Source organism: Aspergillus novofumigatus (assembly GCF_002847465.1).
Source record: "Aspergillus novofumigatus IBT 16806 chromosome Unknown P174scaffold_1, whole genome shotgun sequence".
Lineage (NCBI taxonomy): Eukaryota > Fungi > Ascomycota > Eurotiomycetes > Eurotiales > Aspergillaceae > Aspergillus > Aspergillus novofumigatus.
The window spans coordinates 3,005,234-3,025,207 of NW_020194274.1; the positions used below are offsets into that span (position 1 = coordinate 3,005,234).

At 51.7% G+C, this 19,974-nt stretch overlaps 8 protein-coding genes across 8 annotated transcripts; 3 read left to right on the forward strand and 5 right to left on the reverse strand.

The window, feature by feature from the left end:
* Positions 1-722: 722 nt before the first annotated feature.
* On the reverse strand, positions 723-2,212 carry P174DRAFT_427168 (CDC73 C-terminal domain-containing protein; the record flags this gene model as incomplete). Its single annotated transcript, XM_024825416.1, has 2 exons — positions 723-1,478; positions 1,544-2,212. 2 exons carry the CDS (start codon positions 2,210-2,212, stop codon positions 723-725), a joined length of 1,425 nt encoding a protein of 474 aa, XP_024687518.1.
* A 474-nt stretch (positions 2,213-2,686) lies between these two features.
* Positions 2,687-3,613, reverse strand: P174DRAFT_33590 (uncharacterized protein). Its single transcript, XM_024821685.1, has 2 exons — positions 3,313-3,613; positions 2,687-3,248 (listed from the first exon to the last, which is right to left on the reverse strand). The coding sequence occupies exons 1-2, from the start codon at positions 3,443-3,445 to the stop codon at positions 2,872-2,874; spliced, it is 510 nt and encodes a 169-aa protein (XP_024687519.1). The 5' UTR covers positions 3,446-3,613; the 3' UTR covers positions 2,687-2,871.
* Positions 3,614-4,086: 473 nt separating this feature from the next.
* On the forward strand, positions 4,087-4,710 carry P174DRAFT_437361 (uncharacterized protein). Its single transcript, XM_024826281.1, has one exon. It carries the CDS (start codon positions 4,122-4,124, stop codon positions 4,605-4,607), a length of 486 nt encoding a protein of 161 aa, XP_024687520.1. The 5' UTR covers positions 4,087-4,121; the 3' UTR covers positions 4,608-4,710.
* A 959-nt stretch (positions 4,711-5,669) lies between these two features.
* Positions 5,670-8,441, reverse strand: P174DRAFT_416634 (putative PHD finger and SET domain protein; the record flags this gene model as incomplete). Its single annotated transcript, XM_024824517.1, has 1 exon — positions 5,670-8,441. One exon carries the CDS (start codon positions 8,439-8,441, stop codon positions 5,670-5,672), a length of 2,772 nt encoding a protein of 923 aa, XP_024687521.1.
* A 3,479-nt stretch (positions 8,442-11,920) lies between these two features.
* P174DRAFT_361919 (putative proline permease) lies at positions 11,921-13,417 on the reverse strand (the record flags this gene model as incomplete). Its single annotated transcript, XM_024821821.1, has 1 exon — positions 11,921-13,417. The coding sequence occupies one exon, from the start codon at positions 13,415-13,417 to the stop codon at positions 11,921-11,923; it is 1,497 nt and encodes a 498-aa protein (XP_024687522.1).
* A 517-nt stretch (positions 13,418-13,934) lies between these two features.
* On the reverse strand, positions 13,935-15,177 carry P174DRAFT_456539 (putative nuclear pore protein (SEH1); the record flags this gene model as incomplete). Its single annotated transcript, XM_024829438.1, has 3 exons — positions 13,935-14,041; positions 14,101-14,938; positions 14,992-15,177. 3 exons carry the CDS (start codon positions 15,175-15,177, stop codon positions 13,935-13,937), a joined length of 1,131 nt encoding a protein of 376 aa, XP_024687523.1.
* A 385-nt stretch (positions 15,178-15,562) lies between these two features.
* Positions 15,563-17,250, forward strand: P174DRAFT_399952 (UDP-N-acetylglucosamine--dolichyl-phosphate N-acetylglucosaminephosphotransferase). The gene is made up of 3 exons (XM_024823886.1): positions 15,563-15,903; positions 16,021-16,201; positions 16,252-17,250. The coding sequence occupies exons 1-3, from the start codon at positions 15,659-15,661 to the stop codon at positions 17,230-17,232; spliced, it is 1,407 nt and encodes a 468-aa protein (XP_024687524.1). The 5' UTR covers positions 15,563-15,658; the 3' UTR covers positions 17,233-17,250.
* Positions 17,251-17,529: 279 nt separating this feature from the next.
* P174DRAFT_437365 (aldo/keto reductase) lies at positions 17,530-19,194 on the forward strand. Its single transcript, XM_024826282.1, has one exon. It carries the CDS (start codon positions 17,957-17,959, stop codon positions 19,109-19,111), a length of 1,155 nt encoding a protein of 384 aa, XP_024687525.1. The 5' UTR covers positions 17,530-17,956; the 3' UTR covers positions 19,112-19,194.
* Positions 19,195-19,974: the final 780 nt, after the last annotated feature.

Below are 19,974 nucleotides of genomic sequence, written 5' to 3' on the forward strand. Positions count from 1 at the left end.
CGACAGTTTTCCAGCATTAGAAAGGCGTTTCGTCCATTTACATCTTGCCTGCATGCATGGCCGCACAGCCTGTTATCATTTTCTTTCAGTTTCCATTGTTTCAGCATATTCCACGTGAAGAGAGATCATGTACATGTCTAAGTATTCTCTTTCCTGCATCCAATTTCCTTCGACTCTTCTGTGATACATTTCAACCTATCAGCGAGTGTATTTCATCTATTCAGTGACAATACATAAAATAATGGGAATATCAATAGTTCTTTCTCATCGCCGGTAGTCATTATCTCTCCATGCTTTTTAAGATATGTCGGAATGAATACCATTGAATCATCTGTGCCTGGAGCTGCGCCAGTGGAGTCAGAATGTACCATGTCTAGCAAAAGACCACTCACTCAACGCCAAAGAGATTCGATGTAAAGAGAAAATGAACAACAGTAGAAATGGAATGATATCAAAGAGACAGATCGAGTGAACGCCTGCAACACGCCTTTTCCTGCAATATGAGATAGGATTAAAGTAGAGAGCGAATAGAGGATACATCGGGCGGGGCCTCCTTGTCTTGTGCTTTCAGCAGCTGCGGCTCACAAAGAAGCATTTCGTACGCTTCAGATTTGCAACTCTTGCCTGATCTGCAGATGCTGTGCAGATGAAATACTATAGTGCTGATTCAGGCAAGAGGTTTAGGGGTTAGGGTTGGGAGGACCAGAAATCAAGAGGCCTCATCATTTCGTCGATCCGGCTCCCCACCCTCTCGCTTTCATGCCTTCTTCGATGGCCGTCCAGATATTCTCGACGACTTCGCGATCGCGCCAACGGCCGGCGCCATGGACGCCGCCTTTCTCGTCCCATCGCTCGACGGCGAAGCTCTGCACGCCGCGGCCCCAGCCGCGGACTTCGCGGGGGACGTCTTCACCGCGCCAGCCGACGTAGATGCCTGTGGCGTGCTTGAAGAGTTCCGGCGGGGAGGTCCACTTGTACGACTTGAACTGCCAGGTTTGGCCCGTTGTGAAAACGGCAACGAGGCGGTTCCAGTAGTCCGGGCGGAAGTTGGCGGTGCTGTCGACGAGGATAAAGCGGGTGGGTTTCTTGGAAGCTGCTCCGGGCTGAGCAGCACCGACTGGACGAGAGGCGGTGGTGGAACCGCTTTCTGAGCGGAGGGGGCGGTAGATGTAGAGGAGGTTGTTGGAGGAGCTGGGCATGGCGAGGGTCGGGTGGTCGGGGGGCACGAAGACGCCGTCCTGCAGGAAGGAGCGGACGTTGGACATGCGGATAAGAGACGAGGCGGAAGGGGAGAGGAGGATGATCGGGTCTTGGTTCTTGGAGCTGCCGCTCTTTCGGGGCTGGGTGAGTCCCGCCGACGGGGCAGGCACGACAGGTTGCGGCTTGCTTCCGGGCTTCGCGCCAGGAGGGTACTGTCCTGTTCGTGAGCGGTTGCGTCCGAGGAAGGTCTCTGCTACTTTGCGAACGTGTGAGAAATCCTAGTTTCCCCCGTTAGCGTTGCCCTTCATTGATCTGCTTTTAAGCCGCCGGGGCGAGAACTCACGGTAGGCTTGATCCCGCGCAGGACACTATTCCGATCGCCCATCTTCCGTTCTCCATTGTAGATCTCCTGTAATCTGGGATCAATCGCCTTCGGCGCCCGTCCACCCTGAGTAGCTACAGCCGTCTGAGCACTGCCAGGCACCGCAGAGACAGCACCTGCAGCCCCGGGAGCAATCGCAGCAGACGCATCTGCCGGAGCGGCAGAGGGTGCGACCGCCGCTGCACCCTCAAGGGGTTTGATGTACTCGCTCTCATCCGAGGCGCCTTCCAGCCAAGTGATGAGATCCAGGCGCTCGACGAAGACCAGATTCTGCACCTTCTCCTCTGGCTCGCCTTCCTTGCGCTCCTTTTGCTTCAGCGACTCGTTCAATTCCTGTGCCGAGGCGATGTACTCGGGGATTGCGACATCTTTCTTCTGCCAAGCGAAGAAGATGCTGCGGAGATCGACGGCGGAGTCTGACGAGGCGGAGACGAAGCGCGTCGGCGCCGTCAGCGGAATGGTCTGTGGGATTGGCTGGCGGAAGTACAGATGGGTAGCCCTAGCCAGGTCTTCGGTCGCATTCTCGTCCGAGAGATCGGAGGTGGTGGTTGGCGTGGGAAGACTACCGGCTGCGATCGCACGGCGAAGCGCAAGGAGCGGGTCGTGGAGGGAGGGGTCGACGGAAGCCATGATAGACGGCAGAGACACTGATCAAAAACGATTACGGGAATGTTTTGAACAGCCTCTGAAGCCCAGGCGGGTATAGAAGGTGGTTGTGTCGAAGAGAGCTGCTGGGCTTGGGAAGAGTTGTTGCAAGCTGGATGAGAGCAAGAGACCCGAGATGTCACGTGATTTTTATAACAGTGTCGATAGGTAGATACAGCTCAACAACAGAAGAAATCATCGAAAATGAGACCCTGCCACTTTCGTCGAGTTCAGAATACAATAATATAGTGTCATATCCAGTTCCATGACTCATGCCTCCGGAAAGCTGTCACTCTGATTTAAAAACTCAAAGCACCATACTATAGTATAACATTTCCAACCAACCAATCTCACCTCACTGTTGGAAGGATATAGCCAAAATGGTGGGCGATCGTCATATGAGCCATTTAAATACTTTATCTGCTCGAGGGTGTTTAAGAGGCGATAGATCTGAGTAACGACAGCGATGGAGGTTATTGCAAAGTATGAGAAGGACGACGTGGACTCGGATGCCTTTGGATTTCTCTTGGCAGTCTCGACCTCGATATCAGTAGAGGCTCTCAAGCAAGCGAGTAACCTCCTCATATAGCCCTCACTGCTCGGTCAGTCCGTATTTGTTCAAACGTGAACAAAGCAACCACTCGTCAGCGGAAAGCGTCGTTTGATGGGCGAACTTCCTCTTCTAGTGCCATCCGTATTAATGGCGTGTCATTCCATAGTAGCGTCTCAGCCTTGAGCTCCTCCTCATAGTCATCCTCTGTGAATGCATCGCGAATGATCTGTTGAATTTCCGGGAATCGTTCTGTACTGTTCCACCAGCCGCAATGCCTCAGCTTCATTAGGATGAGAGCGATTGCATTCTTTCGCATACAGTCCGAACGGCAGCCGGTGCACGAGGCCAGTGAAAGACGCGGGTAGAGATAGCTGCCTAGTTTCAGGAGCACGCGGCAGCACTGACACGTACCAATTTGGGCACGAGATGCGAGAGAGAGCGTAATGTCTTCTGTGTCGTTGCAGTCAACTGGACTATCCAAAGCGTCTAAATCAGCCTGAAAGTCCCATATGCAGGGACCAGTGTCCCATACACAACGGAGGCGAGGGCCAACCCTCGGCGATTCGTTCTTTGGCATGGAATAGATGCAAGGAGGCTGCAATGGGGTCATGCGTTCGGAATAGGAATGGATCTGGAAGAGGTAGGCTGGCGTCTTTGGTCTCCATAATGAACCTCTGCGCTGTCAGTCAGAAGTACTTGCGGTGTAAGCAAGATTCCCCTAGGTACAGACATGGACCTTGCTCGCTGTGCTGGTTCTGATCTCGGGTATCATCATTCCATTGGTCGGGAGCATCAGTTGGAGGGGAAGTTTGAATGTGTCCATTCGGCCACTTCTGTCTGCCGTTAGACGGTCTGACGATGGGGTGGGGAGAGACAGATCGCATCGTCAAACTCTGTGTTAACATGTCGCTTCCAAGCCTCGTCAATCTGCTAATCTTGGCTCAGTGACACTGACGATGCCACGAGTCCTGGGGTACGCTGTGGTCTGAGGTTAGCAATCGTATGGTGATGGAGTTAAAGGCACAGCAGCACAGCTTCGGGAAATTTGGCTGGCTCTGTTGGTGGCCCGTCGCCTTCAGGAAGGTAAGTTGCGACCCTCGGAACAGTTGGTGGTTGCAGAGTCCATAACTGTCCCTAAACTTATTCATTCAGGGTATTGGTATTAGATCCAATGAACTGCTCAGATTAAGCGCTATAGGTAAAATAAGCTTCATCACCAGTGACAGTCAGGTGATGAACCAGGCACGCACATAAGGCAGTGTCGTGCCTGCTCTCGATCCCTCTATCCTCACATTCAACCACCATTTCTGAAACTAAAGACAAAATTCCTATAGCCTCCCGATGTCAACCGAAATCACCTTCGACGTCAACGGGCTCTACATTCTTCTGTCTGACCGTGGCGAAAACAGCTACACATTCCACTGGGCCCTCTACCTTCACCAGGCCGAGAATTCAGGCTACCTCTATCATCTGATAAACGAGTCCGACTCAACTAGTAGCTGGCGCTTTGACCCGCAACCCAGCCAGGACGCCATCGACTCTCAGCGACTGCTCGTGGCCCTCAATATCGGAGTTTTAGAGCCTACACTCCATCAGGCTTTGCTTGATCGGCTTCGGCAAATCCCAATCGCGTATTCAACTCGTTTCCACGAGAATATCACCAGCCGGGTGTGGCTCAAAGAGGCACTCTTTGCATTGGATGACGAAGGTTATATCAAGCTCACAGAGGGTGTGAACGACATTGAAGCCGAGGCAACGAACCTCGCGATGCGAAATAAAATTCGAGGCACGAAGACGGTTGCTCGCAGTAGTGGAAGCCAAGCTTGAGGTTCCATGCGCCATCCAAGAGCGTTGTGAATTGGACTGTGTATTTCCGGTGCATATTCGATAGACTTTCAAATGAGAAACCAGCGACGATTGGACTAAACCGGTACAACAACACGATTTATAATCCCCTTATCGTTTCCATTGTGTTGCTCATTCGATCGAATGTCTTCGATTTCAATGGCTGACTGACGAAATGCAGTGATATCACTCTCCATTTCTGTCGAACTGCTATAGCCTGCGTATACTGTGATTTGTCAATGAGGATCCCTGGCTAGAATCAGTTGAATTGTATAATATCGAAAGTATGAATAATAATCAGGCCAAAGTGGACCAAGAGCACAAGGGACCAACAGGGCGGATATAGATTATCAGCTATGTCATCATATCCGTCATCCGTATCTCCGGGAAACACAACAAACCTTGAGGAATCCCATGTTCGCCAGGAATGAACATTCAACGAACGACTCAAGAGCTCGAATGTCGGAGCCTGCTGCTGGTGAAGGTCGGGGTATGATGCACACCGCTCAATACAGCGGACCTAGAAGGCCAGGACAACTACAATATCTGAAAAAAGGTATCTCTTGTAGATATCTGCATTGGTCATCTCAACTGATGAATCAGATCATAATGCCGTTAATCTCCGTGGGACACAGAGTCGTCGCAGATACTGCTCGGAAAAAGAAATTCCTAAGAATAAGGAAAGAGAAGAAAAGAAGTCACAGTAGAAACGGCAAAATAGTAAAAAGACAAATCGTGAAGCAGACGCTGCACCAGCGATTAGACCAAATTCCATGTGCCCATCCCGAGCCCCATAATATTTCCGCTTCCAACCAAACGCCAGACGCGCCTTTTGTGTATGAAAAAGAAACCTGACTCCATGGCTAGAACGCCTTAGTTCCCACCGTGTACACGAACAGAAATGGTAGTGTGTAGAAAGACAAGCAGATTAGAAAGGAGACGGTCACAAATGTGCTCCCTTAGGAGACAACATGGAAGAACGAAAAGAAAGATCCCGCCAATTACCACAGAAGCGCAGCAAGCGTTACCAGCAGACAAATGCGCCTAGAAAAAGAATGAGCGAACATGTGAGGTCGGCGCCGAACTGGGAGCGTCATTCACAGTCACGTCCGGTGATGTGGGACTTTCTCGCTTAGTTGCTTCAGCTTCTCCAGTCGCTTTGATCTCGGGGTGCAGAGTGTCCACCGGCGCGGATGCATCGCGGGTCGCGGTCGATTGATCGGAAACAGGCTTCTGTGGAGGAAGCATGGCAGTCGCTTGCGCTTGACTCTTCTCGGACGTCGGGGTGGTCAGTGCTCCCCTTCGGCTGAGATAATCACCAAGACTAAGCTTCTTCTTGACAGGGCTCGGCGCAGTCACCCCAGACCCTGGAGTTGCCGCGGCAGGTTGCGCTAGTGCATCCAGGGTAGATGGCGATGACACCGTCGACCCCGTCGCCGATCCCGGACTGATGGCAGCCGGTCCTGCGGGGTGAGTAGCGGGGGGAAGAGAAACCCAGAGATTTGTACGGTGACCGTTCACCTTGCTTCCTGGTAACAGAGCATTGTGGGCAGCAGTGGATGGCCAGGGAGGGGGTAGAGGAGGCTTGGTCAACGCCCTAGGAGCCGACGGGGGAGTCGATGCTTTTGTTTCTGCCTCTTGAGCCTGTGATTGACCGGAGGACACGACCGTAGGCGAGTCGGAATCCTTCATTTCCACGTCTTCCTGCTCGGTCAAGGGAGTTTTGAGAGGTGTAACATTCGGGTACAAGCCGCCGTGAAGACTCGAAGACAGAGGTGAGAGCGCAGCTGGAGACGGCGATGGCCGTCTTCGACTGTTTCCCTCCAAGCGAACACGATCTGCATGACAGCGCTTGAGTAGCCGTTGCGTGAGGGGTACATAGCTAGGCCGTCGTAGGGATGGCGCAGCAGACAGCACTGACGTATCAGCCTCAGGCTCCGTCTGAATGGCCGAGTCCACATAGTGCGGACGTCGCAGCGGAGACCGCCCGTGAGAAGCGCCAATACCGGAGGGCTTCCTAGGCATGGATCCTGAGGGCTGGGCCGAAGAGGACGAGCGAGAATGACCTTGGGCTGATACAGCCTGATGAGCTGACTGGCCTGCCTGGGTCTGAGGTACCAAGGTTGCTTGGCCACTGTTTCGCTTCTTCTTCTTGTGCGCCTGCTGATCATGTTCTAGCTGCTGGAATTTCTTTTCCGCTGCCGCAATCTTGCGCTTTTCTCGAGCGGACAACTCAGACTCGCCATCGTGCTGCAGTGTAGGAGTAAGATCCCGACTGCGCGGCTGGCCCCGTGAAGACCCTGATGTGGAACGACTGTCGGGCTGATCGTCATCCTCCATATTCTTGGTCGTTTCACTGCCTGCGCGACTGTTTGTCGCGGGCGGCGAGGCGGCGGATTTCGTCTTGGCTTTCTTCCGCTTACCGTTGACCTGCTTCGACTCGAGCGCCTTCGGGTGTCGCCGGCGATCAACGCTAGCCAGTAAGCAATTAGATGAAGGCTCGCACGCGCAGCCACCGAAGTTTGCAAGCACATTGCTGATGCAAATTGCAGCTACTTCCTGAGCGCTGTCACTCGGCTCCTGCTTGACCAGACCGTGCGTCGACTCGAAGAGTTGGGGATCCAAATACCACATGGCCGTAATCTCCGAGTCGGCCGAGATGTCTTCTTTAGCAACGAAGCAGAAATGATACTCGACCTCGTTGGTGATGTAAGTCTTGATCGTGACATTGGGCCGACACGAGCGACGCACATAACGCAGGATACTACCCTCGTGTCGACTGTCAATGTAGATGGGGAGTTGGGGGTGGAAGAATACGAAAGGTTCCGGATGACGAAGCTCCTGCCAGCGATTGCTAGGATCCAGGCAATAGTCTCGCAAAAGGCCAATCTTGCCAGTAATCTCACCGACAATGTGGTCTTTGGAGACACTCTCGCGAGTCCTGAGAACCTTCCACGTCGGGTGTTGTCCTTCAATATCGATGCTGGGGTCGGTGATTGTTTCTGTAGATAATGAAGGCCAGAGCGACCGGTCCAGTGCAGTATCCGACCAGGTGAAGATGTCACGAGACGATCGCCCATTGGAAACTCGAGCGAGCGCAGTTGGCTCTGTCACCCAGGACGCCAAGTCTGCCGCAAGAGGGAGGTTGACAAAGAGGTTGCTATTCATGGGGGCATAGTCCTGATCATGATCATAGAGATGTAGAAATTCATTCGAGTAAAGGGGGATGGACGGCCCAAGGGACTTAGTAGGACTCATGGAAGTTGCGACACGTCTGCGGGCATCGGGTGGGAAGGGCGCAGCACCAGGAACAGAACTGATGGATCCGGAGGCGCGATGGGTGGCTTTGGCTTTTTTGGCAGGGGGCTGGTCTCTAGAAATCGAGTCCGCCCGCTGATGGAACCCGTTCACCTTGTCACCGTGGTCCTTGATCCTTTTCTTCTGACCTTTCGCTCCGGCACGTTTCGCTTTCCGGTCACCGCTGTCGCCGACCTCCCTGAGACGTCTCTGCCGCTCGGTGGCACGCTTAGCATCGAGGTAGCGGGGCTCGCAGTCCACGCAATTGTGGACTTCAGGCACGTGGCGACCGTGATAGTAGCACTCGATATGCTGCCAAGTCTCGCACCCTTCGCAAAAGACCGTGTTGCCATCATCATCTTCGAAGGCGCAGATGCATTTGATGGTATACGGCTCTTCCTCGTCAGGGGCGGCAGAGTCGGAAACGGCGCCGTTGAGGGCGGGCGAGTTCAGGGGTACGGTGACCGGATAGGGCTCCGTGGTTGAGTGCGTGATGGCGACTGGGGAGGTATCTGTCATAATCTGACAGAGTACCCCCTCCACGAAAGAATTAAAAAAACGCGCTGTGGTGTATTGTTGGGTGGTTGTGGGCTTCAAATAACCCGTTCTGACCCAACAGGCATGCCAGCTACCACCAAATGGATGGTTACACGTCTTTACTCAGTTCTTTCCCAATAATCGACAACACCTGCGGTATAGTGAAAGAATCTGGTCAGGTCCTTCAAAGCGGGATCGAACACAGTAGCCCCAAAAAGGACGCGAAATGGAAAGAACCGCGAGCTCTACCGAGAAATCGTTGCTGAAGTGTGCCAAATCGTCAAGATTGAGGATTATCGATCGAGGTGAGGCAAGCAAGACTTCAGAGCAGTGGACCTGGATTGCGCGTGCGACCGTGAAACGAGATTACCGTTATCGAGAATTAGAAGCCGTCGATCGTGTAGAGGCTGGCGGGTCACGAATCGCATGGAGAGAAGATGCGAAAGGACGATTCGACTGCTGAAGGACTCGAAAGTGCTGGAAAGGGTTCGAAGGAAGAACGGAGCTGGAGGGCGAGCAGGAGTACGTAGACGGGAGAAAGTGGAAGAAAAGAAGAAGATGATGAGGAGGTGAATGGAAAGATGGTATGATGGAAAAAATGGTGAATAAAGGATGGATCTGGATGAGAAACGAAGAAGATAATGGGTAAGCGAGCAGAGTGAAGGGAAGCGAGAGAGGGAGGGCGAGGAGGAGAGGGAGGTACTAGGTACGGGTAGGTGTGGTAAGAGACAAGAGACAGAGAGCAGCGAGAGGCTAAAGGCACGGATGGGCCATTCAAGCGGCGTTCCAGAAGTCCCAGAGAGAAAGAGGAAAAGCGTGGAATTTTTTTCTCTTCCCACCCGCTCTCAGTTCTGGGGATCAGCTTCGGGCAACCTGGTTAGAGATCACGAGCTTGATCATCGCTTTGATAAATCGGAAATTCGACAAAATCGAGAGAAAAATAAATCTAACAAATTAATAAAATAAAACGATGAAAGTTTGCCAGGAATAAAATTAGAATGTTGACGATGATTGTGAAAAGCTCGGGAAAAGGGAAGGGGAAGCCGACGAATGTCAGCCCAGCCGGCCATCGAGGAATCGATCCAAGGGACGACAAGTCAACGACAGTCTCAAAGATCGAGAAGAGGGGGAGCAAGGATGCGAGAGAAAGCAGGCAAGAAAACCTAGACCAGAACAGGCGGTTTGTTTCGAGTTCGGGTTCATCCTGGAGCTGCCGGAAACGAACACGACCAGTGAGCTGCTGGGCGAGGATGGGAAGGGTTGGAGGCCTGAGAAGTCAGGCCTCAATGGGGAGAGGGGTGAGGAGGGAATTGTTGCCTGGCTGCCTGGGTGGTTGGGCACCTGGAGTGAGTTCCCGCTAGCTTGTTTCTGGTAGGTGTTGAAGGCACTAGGCCAGAAGGGAACGTGAAGTTAGTCTGACCCATTTTGGGGATAGCGGGGATGCACATGACATGCGGGAAGGGTCCAAGAAACCGAAAGTGGCAGACAGAAAGAGCGAGAGACGGGGAGGAGAAAAAAGAGCAATCACATCGACAGTGGATGGAAATATGAAAGAGTGATCGATCAGCCATATCCCACTGTCAATGGAAATGAAAAGTAAAGGAAAAATCGCTCAGTAACCAAACTACTCGACCATGACTCTGATGACCATTCCCTAAGCGGGCAGACAGCCCAGGAATGAGGCAATTCCTATCTGGTCATCTGTACCTCCAACATCTCAAGGGATGTGAAGTTATCTTCACTCCAGTCACCGGAGAACAGAGGAATCAATGGAAGGAAATCTCAAAGAAACTGTAGGGAAGAGGAGCGGCGGTTAGTATCAATGGTGGTTAGTAAGGAGAGTAAAGGAGCGATCATGTCAGGCGAGAGAGAGCAATGGGAAGACGGAGGGATCTCCCGCGTGTTGTACATCGCCCAAGAGGCACAACCAACTGAGTCAGGTAACCCCAGCGAATCTGGCGGATTGCCACCATTATTTTGTGAGACAATGGTTTCAAGACCAACACAGGTAATAATTGAGAGTGAACAGATTTGTAGCCAAGATGATGCAGGGAAATGGTATGAGAGAAAACGCTCGTTCGCTCTGTGTCGGGGACATTAGACCGCGAGTAAGCCGGGGGCCGTCCAGGTATCAGACAGAACAACATGATTCAGGGAACAGCTGAGCAAGGCAAATATTCCGGAGGCAAAGCACCGAATGAAGAGATCGGTCATCTTCCCGCCCCTTGCTCATCGCTTCTTTCTCTTCCTGAACCTCTCTCCGCTTGCTTGGAGCATGATAGGGAACAAGTAGAGGAGAACCGAGAGAAAAGCGAACAAGGAATGATATAGCTAGTAAAAAAAAAAAAGAAGGAAAAAAAGACGAGGATTGTCAGATGCCACTGTAACAGGAGATATTCAACTTGCTGTAGCAGTGTATAGAGAACCCTCGGGGAAATCAGTGTTCTGGGGAGGAAGAGGGGAGAAGGGTAGCGAAGAAAAAAGCAGTCATCTGCTCTGTCTGTCTCGGTGGCCCCGAGTAGAGAATGACCTGAAGCTTCCCGGCGGACGAAGAGCAGTTCTTAAAGTAAACAAGGGAAAGAAAAGATCGGAGAGCGAAATCAAAAGGCATTACTGCGTATTAATCGAAATGGTAATGGAGCAGAATTTGCCTGTCTCGTTGTCACTGCTAGCAAGATGGCCCAACCCAACTCACCGCGTACTAAAAAGCCCAGACGCTTCCTAAAGCGGGTTGTCGATGGCAACAAAGATTTTTCTCCTTCATGATTTGCTTGTAATCCCGTCTTAAACATCCACTCACCTCCTAGAGTAGATAGATTTCAAAGTCGTCGTCAATGATAAATCTCTTAAGAACAATCCTTGTACTGGTCGTCCGTTAGGACGAGCAAAGAATGGCCGCAATTGTGGGAACCTCATCCTTCCCTTTTCTGCCTCAGGCAGTCGGCACAGACATAGTGAGCTTCCATTGCACCGCACTATTTCAATTTGCCACTAGAATTGAGTGGCTGGGGGATTGAGCAGTTGAGAACGGCTCAAGCTGCATGTACGGCGGAATCAATTTTCAATCGACTTTCTCATACTTTGACGGCCAGCAAAAGAACTTGGGAGGCCTCACTACTAATAAGTGCCCCATGCCTGCCAACAGTGGTAGGCTGAAGTTTGAACTGGATTTCACGAGTGAGATGCCATCTTCAGACCTCGTTGTACTGCCGTGTACTGCCGAGGAAAGCTCAGAAAAGAAAATGATTACAGAACAATAAATTTCATCATTTTAGAGTCCATGAAAACAGAATAATTGATTGACCTGCTAGTCACTATAAATAACATAAGGATATCAAATCGTCAAACACAGTCCTGAGCCTACAAAATGCGAGTCCATCCAAAACATTCGCAGTCCCAAATAAAGAGCGCCAGCCCGTTGTCACTCTGGCTCCAAATTGTTTCCTATGGTGGATGAATTTTCAAAGCGCTGTGTTGTGTAAGGATGGATCTGCTCCTTCTGTCCTGTCGTTCGGCGTTGTAGAAGGTAGCTCTATAGACCAATCTCCAGGTTCCTCGATACTGGTTTCCTTCATCCTAGCCCGTCTCCGAATAACAGCACACCCCACATGATGGCCAATATAGAGTAGGAAAAAGGAGGATATTCCGAAGTACACAGGAAGCAACTTGCTCGCGGCCAGCTGCGACGGAGTCGCTATGATGAAAGTGTTAACAATAGGCAACAATGTACATGTGACAATTCCAAAGTACACCCCATAGGGCTGTATTCTGGCCCGGTGTACGGAGGTAAAGCCTAAGGCTTGTGTCTGTCTGCGAAAGTAAAGGTAGACGACGCATGTGCCCACCCAGGAGATGCATCCGCACGTGGTGATAAAATACATTAGCGAATTAAAGACGATCGAGCTGGATATCATCGCGGAAAAATATGCGAAACTGGAGAAAAGCGCTGACGTTATGACGGCTACATACGGCACATCCCATCGGTTGCGCCGCCTGAAAAGTTCAGGAGCATGCCCGGCTTCAGCCAATGAATGCAGCGTGCGTGAAGAGGTGAAGAGAAAAGAACGGCCTGATGCGACAGACGAGAGGAAGATCAGCGCGGTCACGACCACGGGCAGGACAGGAATTCCGCTCCTCTTGATCGCCACCAGATAAGGCGAGGTCCCAGCGCCAACCCCGTGGTTTGTAAGTGACGGATCGTTAAAGGGACTCATTACGCCCATGGCCACTGCGTTGAGTATATAGACCACGAAAAGATGTATCATGTCGATTCGGGATACACTCAGAATGTTGGCTTGCTGTTTCGAGTCAAGTTGTTCAATCCTCTGGACGATGAGCTCCGGCGTAAAGACGAAGGCAATCGTGCTATACAAGAGGCACTGGAGCAGGCCAAGTAACCGGCCCAGGTGACCATCGTATATGAATTCGTTCATGGGGCCCGGCTCGTTCCAGTAATGGAATCCTTGGACAGGAGAGTGAGGAGCACCTGGAATGGCAAAGACAACGGAGAGAAAGACGAGGCCCGTGGTCGTGATCAGTTTCAAGTAGGTAAAAACAGCTTCCGACCTCTTGAACGATCTTTCTGGGAGCATGTTGAAGCCAAATATGATCAAAGTAGGAATGCTGACACGAAGCGCAACCGCAGGCGAGGGATTTACCATTCCAAGACTGACAATAGCGTTCGTGATTTCGAACGGGATGAGCATCGACAGTGAATACCAGCGAAGGTAACCCATGGAGAAGGCCAAGGGTTTTGAAGCGTATCGGTAGGTGTGAGAGACCATTGTGCCATCTTGAGCCGGCATATGAGCTGCAATCTCCGACAAGGCGGTTGTGAGACAGTATACCAGAACAGACAAGAACAAATAGGAGAAGAGCAAGGAGGCAGGGCCCCCAGCGGCCAGCGCCTGGCCGCCTCCGATAAAGAGGCCTGTCCCAAGGGTCGGGCCGACCGCCATGATTTCCAGCTAACAATGATAAATATGAGTAAAGATACGGTGGACAAATCGAGAAAGCCAGGAGATCTGGCCGGTTGAATGATACTTCATGTAGGCCTGGAATAGGTAGAAGATATAGTGCGTATGAGGGATGATCGTTCTTGCCTCACACAGCTGCCCCGGGTGAAACAACACATTCTCCTCCCTATTTTGAGAAAATGGAAAGGAGCAAGAGCAGTTGACGAGGTTCGAGGTAGCGAGTCTATCGGAATATTCGAAACGAAATCTAATCCATCAGCCCGACCGAAACCTTGACAAGAAAGAAAAGACGCCCTTAAAGGAAAAGCAAGCAGATATCACTTCGCTGGGTATCATAGTCTAATGAAGACAAGGACAGAAGGGAAGAGTATAAAACCCTGTCAGATACGCATAACCACGAGAACGCCGAGCAGCAACTCCGCCACTGCCACACCTTTGTTGAAGGCTTGATGAGCAGTGAATCGCGGTAGTCAATCGGCGTCAGAAGACAAAGGCGAATTCACTCATAGTCTATACCGGTCTCAGCGTATTCGAGCCACTTGCCCGACAAGGACTTTTTCCAGAAGCGGACAGCGCCATCGTCACCAGAAGAGATGAGGCAATCACCTAAAACAGTTCAGTTTCATGCCAGGAATCGGTTTCCAAGAGTGCCAGTCAAAACTCACCTGCGTAGGAAAACTCTACCTGCCATACATCGAGATGTTTGCTATCGATACAAGCAACTTCCTTGTACGAATGCTTGAACTGAGAATCACCAGTCGCTGGACGATTTGTCACCGACTCAGGTGTTCGATTTGCAAGAGCGGACCCAATCCCCGATTGTGCAGTGGCACGCAAGGAGGGTGACTGTGGATGAGATTCGACGTGTCTTCCATTGGCGTTCTGCGAACCACTGTTTGACATCAAAGTATAAACTTCAAAGACTCGTACGAAGCCATCTTTGCAGCCACTAGCAATGATATCGTAGCCTCTAACAGAGCCATTAGCCCAGGAGATGTCTCTGACAAGCCCGCCATGCCCAGTCAATTCAATGGCGTGGTAGAAGCGACGATTGGCGTCGGTGCGGTATACTTTGACGCTGTCCATGGCGGCGACGACAAGAGAGAGGCTCTTACGGTCCCAGCTCGGATTGACTAAGTGAGTAATATCTGTTGGATCGTGGTGAAACTGCACTTTGAAGCTGGTTTCCTCGCCGCGTTGAGGCGCGGTGCAAACTCGAAACTGATCCAGGGGCTGCCAGTCCGCGAGGGAATCGGGGCTGACGGGTTCCATGACCATAAGGTAGCCGTCCCGAGTAATTACAGCGAGCCAGGTCTCAAGATCAATGTTGCGAAAGTCCATAGAAACGAACGGATGCCGTTGGGGCGCCGTCATACGGAAGATCGACCTGAAGCGTCGCCCCGAATTGGGTGGTTGGGTGACGTCTTCCTGCCAGATTTTGCACTTCATGTCTTCGCCTACACTGCCTATGTGCTGGCCAGTAAATGGGCCATTCCACGTCGCCTGTCACAAATGAGTATTTGCCAGCGCAATGGGCTCAAGGAGCGGATGCTTACATCACGGATTTCAGCGTCATGGGCGCGCCAGGTATCGATCAGTTGCCATTCACCATCTTTCTGATCCCACACCTTCATGCGGTGGTCCGAAGAAGCGGTGACAATGCGATTGCCATAAAAGTTGAATTTGGTCACTGTCACCAAGTCACGATGGCCGGCATCGAAGTCGGCGAATCCAGAGGACATGTCGGGCCGATCAGGTGTCCCTTGTCAAGGATCCCGGGGGACCAGGTTCAGTCAAGTGGAGCAGACAGACAGGAATACAATGCAGATTCAAGCATGCGCATCGACTTCAATTGAAGATGAGCAGAAAACCACCCATGTACACAAATAAGGCAGAGGTGCCAGTGAATTAGGCGGAAGCACTTCTCATTATCATCACAACAATAACTCGTCCGTATCTTGTGGGGCCAATTGAATTGGAGACTTTTCCTATTGCGGATTGACTGGAGAATCAGCTACATAAGCATGTGAATCGCTCACCGCCATCTGGGCGGTCTCAAACGACCGGCAGAACGGACTTGGGACTGTTGTGGGTGAAATGATGCCAGATTGCAATCCCTCGCCTGGATGCAATAATGCCAGGAAGTGGTCCTTTTTTTCTTCTCAGGAGCTGGCGCTCAGGTCTACTATACAGTACAGTAATGCCGAAGTTGTTTCCCCGACAATGAACTCAGCATCTGCAAGCTCGCTTTCTCCTGGGGAGACCTGGCGTCTCTTGGTGCTGGCGGGAGCGGGTATTGGAATCATCGTGAATAGTCTTCAGGGTGACGGTGCACCTCTAATCGCATCCATTGCTTTTAGCGCAGTTGCTTTTGCATTGACGTTCAGTCTAATTCGATGGCTGGGACCGGTTTTCATGAGAGCCGGCCTAAAGGGCAAGGACATGGCGAAGCCAAGAAGACCTGAAATGTACGAACATGTGCGAATTGTTGCTTTTTCCCTTCAATAACCTCCTCATCCTTGCTCTTCGAGTTGTTCGTGACTAGCCGGGTGAATATGAAGTTGTCATGCTAACTGATTTGCTAGACCGGAGACGATGGGGGCTGTTTGCGCTGTCGTGTACCTTCTGGCGCTCATCTTCTTCATTCCCTTTGCCTTTTATAAGGACATCGTTGCAGCTACGTCGGGTGGTGGTAATCGAGATGTAGTGCTTGAGATCGATCATGTCGAGAATGGTCGCTTTCTTCATCGCTTTCCACATTCCAAGGTCCGTCCTGCCGGTTCTGCTATCACACTTAGGTAACTGACATGTTGAAGCTTGCGTCTTATCTGTCTGGGCTCCTGTCATTGCAATGCATTGTCATACTAGGAATAGGAGATGATCTGCTCGATATACGCTGGAGACACAAAGTCCTCATTCCTGCATTCGGTGCAATCCCCATGCTCATTGTTTACTTTGTGGACTTTGGTGTTACGCAAGTTGTTGTGCCGGTGCCCCTGCAGCCGTATTTGGGCGCTTTCGTGGACTTGGGATGGCTGTACTACGTGTACATGTCCGCTATTGCCATTTTCTGTCCCAATGCCATCAACATGCTGGCGGGGATCAACGGAGTGGAAGTTGCACAATCACTCGTGATTGCGGTGCTGCTAGTTGCGAATGATCTGTTATACATTGCACCTACCACACCGTTCCCGCACCCTGCTACCGACTCGCATCTATTTTCTTTATACTTCCTGCTCCCTTTCATGGGGGTTTCATTGGCCTTGCTGTGCCACAACTGGTATCCATCGAAGGTGTTTGTGGGCGATACCTACTGCTACTTTGCGGGGATGGTGTTTGCCGTGGTGGGGATTCTAGGCCATTTCAGCAAAACCCTCTTGCTGCTCTTCATCCCACAGCTCTTCAACTTTCTGTACTCGACTCCGCAGCTCTTCCACATCATCCCCTGCCCCCGTCATCGACTCCCCAAGTTCAACGCCATGAGCGGTCTGTTGGACGCGTCCGTAACCGAGTGGACCGTGCCTCCGGCCCCATTGGTGGCTACTGGCCTAGAGATCCTGCACAGGCTGCGGCTGATTCGCATTACAAAAAATGAGAAGGGCGAGATCGTCGAGTCGACCAATCTGACGATCCTGAATCTGTGGCTGGTCTGGATGGGACCGATGCGGGAGGATCGTCTGGCGTGGCACATGGTCATGGTTCAGGCCGTCTGTGGAGCCTTGGGCTTGTTTGTGCGACATCGTCTGGCGTTGCTGGTGTTTCAGCAAGATAATAGAGCATTTGGATACGGGGTGTAATCTGAATATTAGTTTGTGATAGATCGAGTTGTAAATTAGATCAACTTCTTTACATTTGGCGCCATTATTCGGAGCCTCGGCTAAGATCGATGCGGTTCTGAAATGCTGACGTCAACGTATCACCAAATACTGCAGTAGTATGTTGAGTATTTCAAATACTCTCGAGATGACACCTAGGTTCCTACCGTAGCTCTGGGTCTGCCGAGGCTTGGGTAAGACTAGACGCTAACCATTAACTCCGAGCCTAAATCCAGTGCCGGTAGGGATCAGTAAGCCCAAGTCCAGGCTTCATCGTCATCGTCATCGTTATTTTCTGATATCTGCTCGGGCCACGGAGTTACTGTCATCAGATTTGGTTTCTTCCTCATTCTTGGTACTATGATGTGTTACTTACCTAGATAATCTCCAGGCGATATCTCCGCCCCTTGTCATCTGGTCGCATTAGTATGCCACAACAGACAGACTTTCTTTGTCTACGTCCCCAATGCTCTTGCTAGGCCAAAAAGACTTTCTTGGTTCAGCGTTTCGCAGTGGTTAACGGAGATACGGTCATGAAATCATAGATCCACTTGTCTACTAAACCCCTCAATTGACAGCCAGGTCTAGGAGAGAATGGGAGAAAGATGCCATATAAAAGCATCAACAAGGCTCACATTTTCGAACTGGCCATTCTACACAAGCCTAGATAAAGATAAGCCTCTTTATTGTTATCATCAACCTCAACATGGCGGAATTCTTCAGGCCAGCACCCGAGCCTCGCACCGAGCTTGGTCGGTATCGCATCCTCTCCTCGACTGCGGGCATCCGCGTGTCTCCGCTGCAGCTCGGCGCCATGTCGATCGGAGACGCCTGGTCGGATGTTATGGGCTCAATGGACAAGGAATCCTCCTTCAAGCTGCTTGATGCCTTCGTCGAGGCCGGAGGCAACTTCATCGACACCGCCAACAACTACCAGGATGAGCAATCGGAGACCTGGATCGGAGAATGGATGGCCGCCCGCCAGAACCGCGACCAGCTGGTCCTCGCAACCAAGTTCACAACCGACTACAAGGCCCACGCCCTAGGTAAAGGCCATGCCGTCAACCACAGCGGCAATCACCGCCGCAGTCTGCACATGAGCGTGCGGGACTCGCTCAAGAAGCTGCAGACGGACTGGATCGATATCTTGTACCTGCACTGGTGGGACCACACCACCTCCATCGAGGAGATCATGGACAGTCTGCACATCCTCGTGGAGCAGGGCAAGGTGCTATACCTGGGGATTTCGGACTCGCCGGCGTGGCTTGTGAGCGCGGCGAACACATACGCGCGCGCACACGGCAAGACGCCCTTCAGCGTCTACCAGGGGCGGTGGAACGTGATGCTGCGGGACTTTGAGCGCGAGATCATCCCCATGGCGCGGCATTTCGGTATGGCCCTGGCGCCGTGGGACGTACTGGGCAGCGGCAAGTTCCAGACCAAGAAGGCGCTCGAGGAGCGCAAGAAGAAAGGCGAAGGTCTGCGCAGCATGCTCGGCCCCGGTGAGCAGACGGAGGAAGAGGTGAAGATGAGTGAGGCTCTCGCGAAGGTGGCCGCTGAGCATGGTATCGAGTCTGTGACGGCCATTGCGCTGGCGTATGTGCGGGCCAAGGCCCCGAACGTGTTCCCGCTCGTCGGAGGGCGCAAGGTCGAGCACCTGCACGACAACATCCAGGCGCTGAGCATCAAATTGACCCCGGAGCAGATCGAGTACCTGGAGGGTGTGAAGCCGATGGATCTTGGTTTTCCCAACAATCTCCTTGGAGCTGATCCCAAGGTGACGGGCAAACCTACACCATTGCTGGCCGCCACTGCAACATTTGTTTTCGAGACTGGATCGAAGCCAATTGGGCTGGCTTGATCGATGACTGGGTTACCTAATTGTATATAATAAGTTCAATGGGAATTATAGTGTGTAGTTGCATATTCAATCGAAAAGGCTGCATAGACAGACGAGATACTTTGTATATGTAGTCCGCCGAAGCACAACTTCAACTTATCCAAGCTCCCGGTATCAGTTTTCGAACTGCACATGCATCATGCATTCTGATAAGTACTACATTATCTCTCGCTGGCATTGTGTTTCGGCAGTATCTCCCTACTTATTGAATATGCTGCACACAAATCGAGGACAGTTCAACAATACTCGAACGAATGGATTTCTACTGCAGTCATACAACAGTCAGGAGGCTTACTGAAAATCTCGGAACGCCTTCATTAATAGCGTGTCCACTGAGATCCGACTGGAACCGTCAGTATGGGACCAAACTAAGACACTGTCTCATCCTTGCTCCCCGAGCTGCCTTCCGGAGCTCCATATGGAGATGAGTTATATGCCAGGGTCACCAACACGCTCGCCTCTCGCATGTAGTGCAAACAAGCATAGACTCAGATCACACGTTACAACGATTACCCCAATCAGACAAGTCAATCAGAGCAGCGGCGTTACTCATAGACAACTATTAACTGTGGAGTATCGATGCGACTTCCGCGACTAAGCGGTCCTCTGGCCGGTACCGGAGGGATTTCCTTGCGCGGGATCCTCCGCAGCCAACCAATCACAGCCAACCCAATCTCTGCTGACGCGGCCGATGTCGGATCCGCCCCTCATCGTCTCTGAGCGACATCGCGACCACCCATCCCCGATAAAATGTTGCTGCTCCTCCTTGAGATCGCATCGTCATCATAAATGTCATTATTAGTATCTCCAAGGCTTTGAAGCAT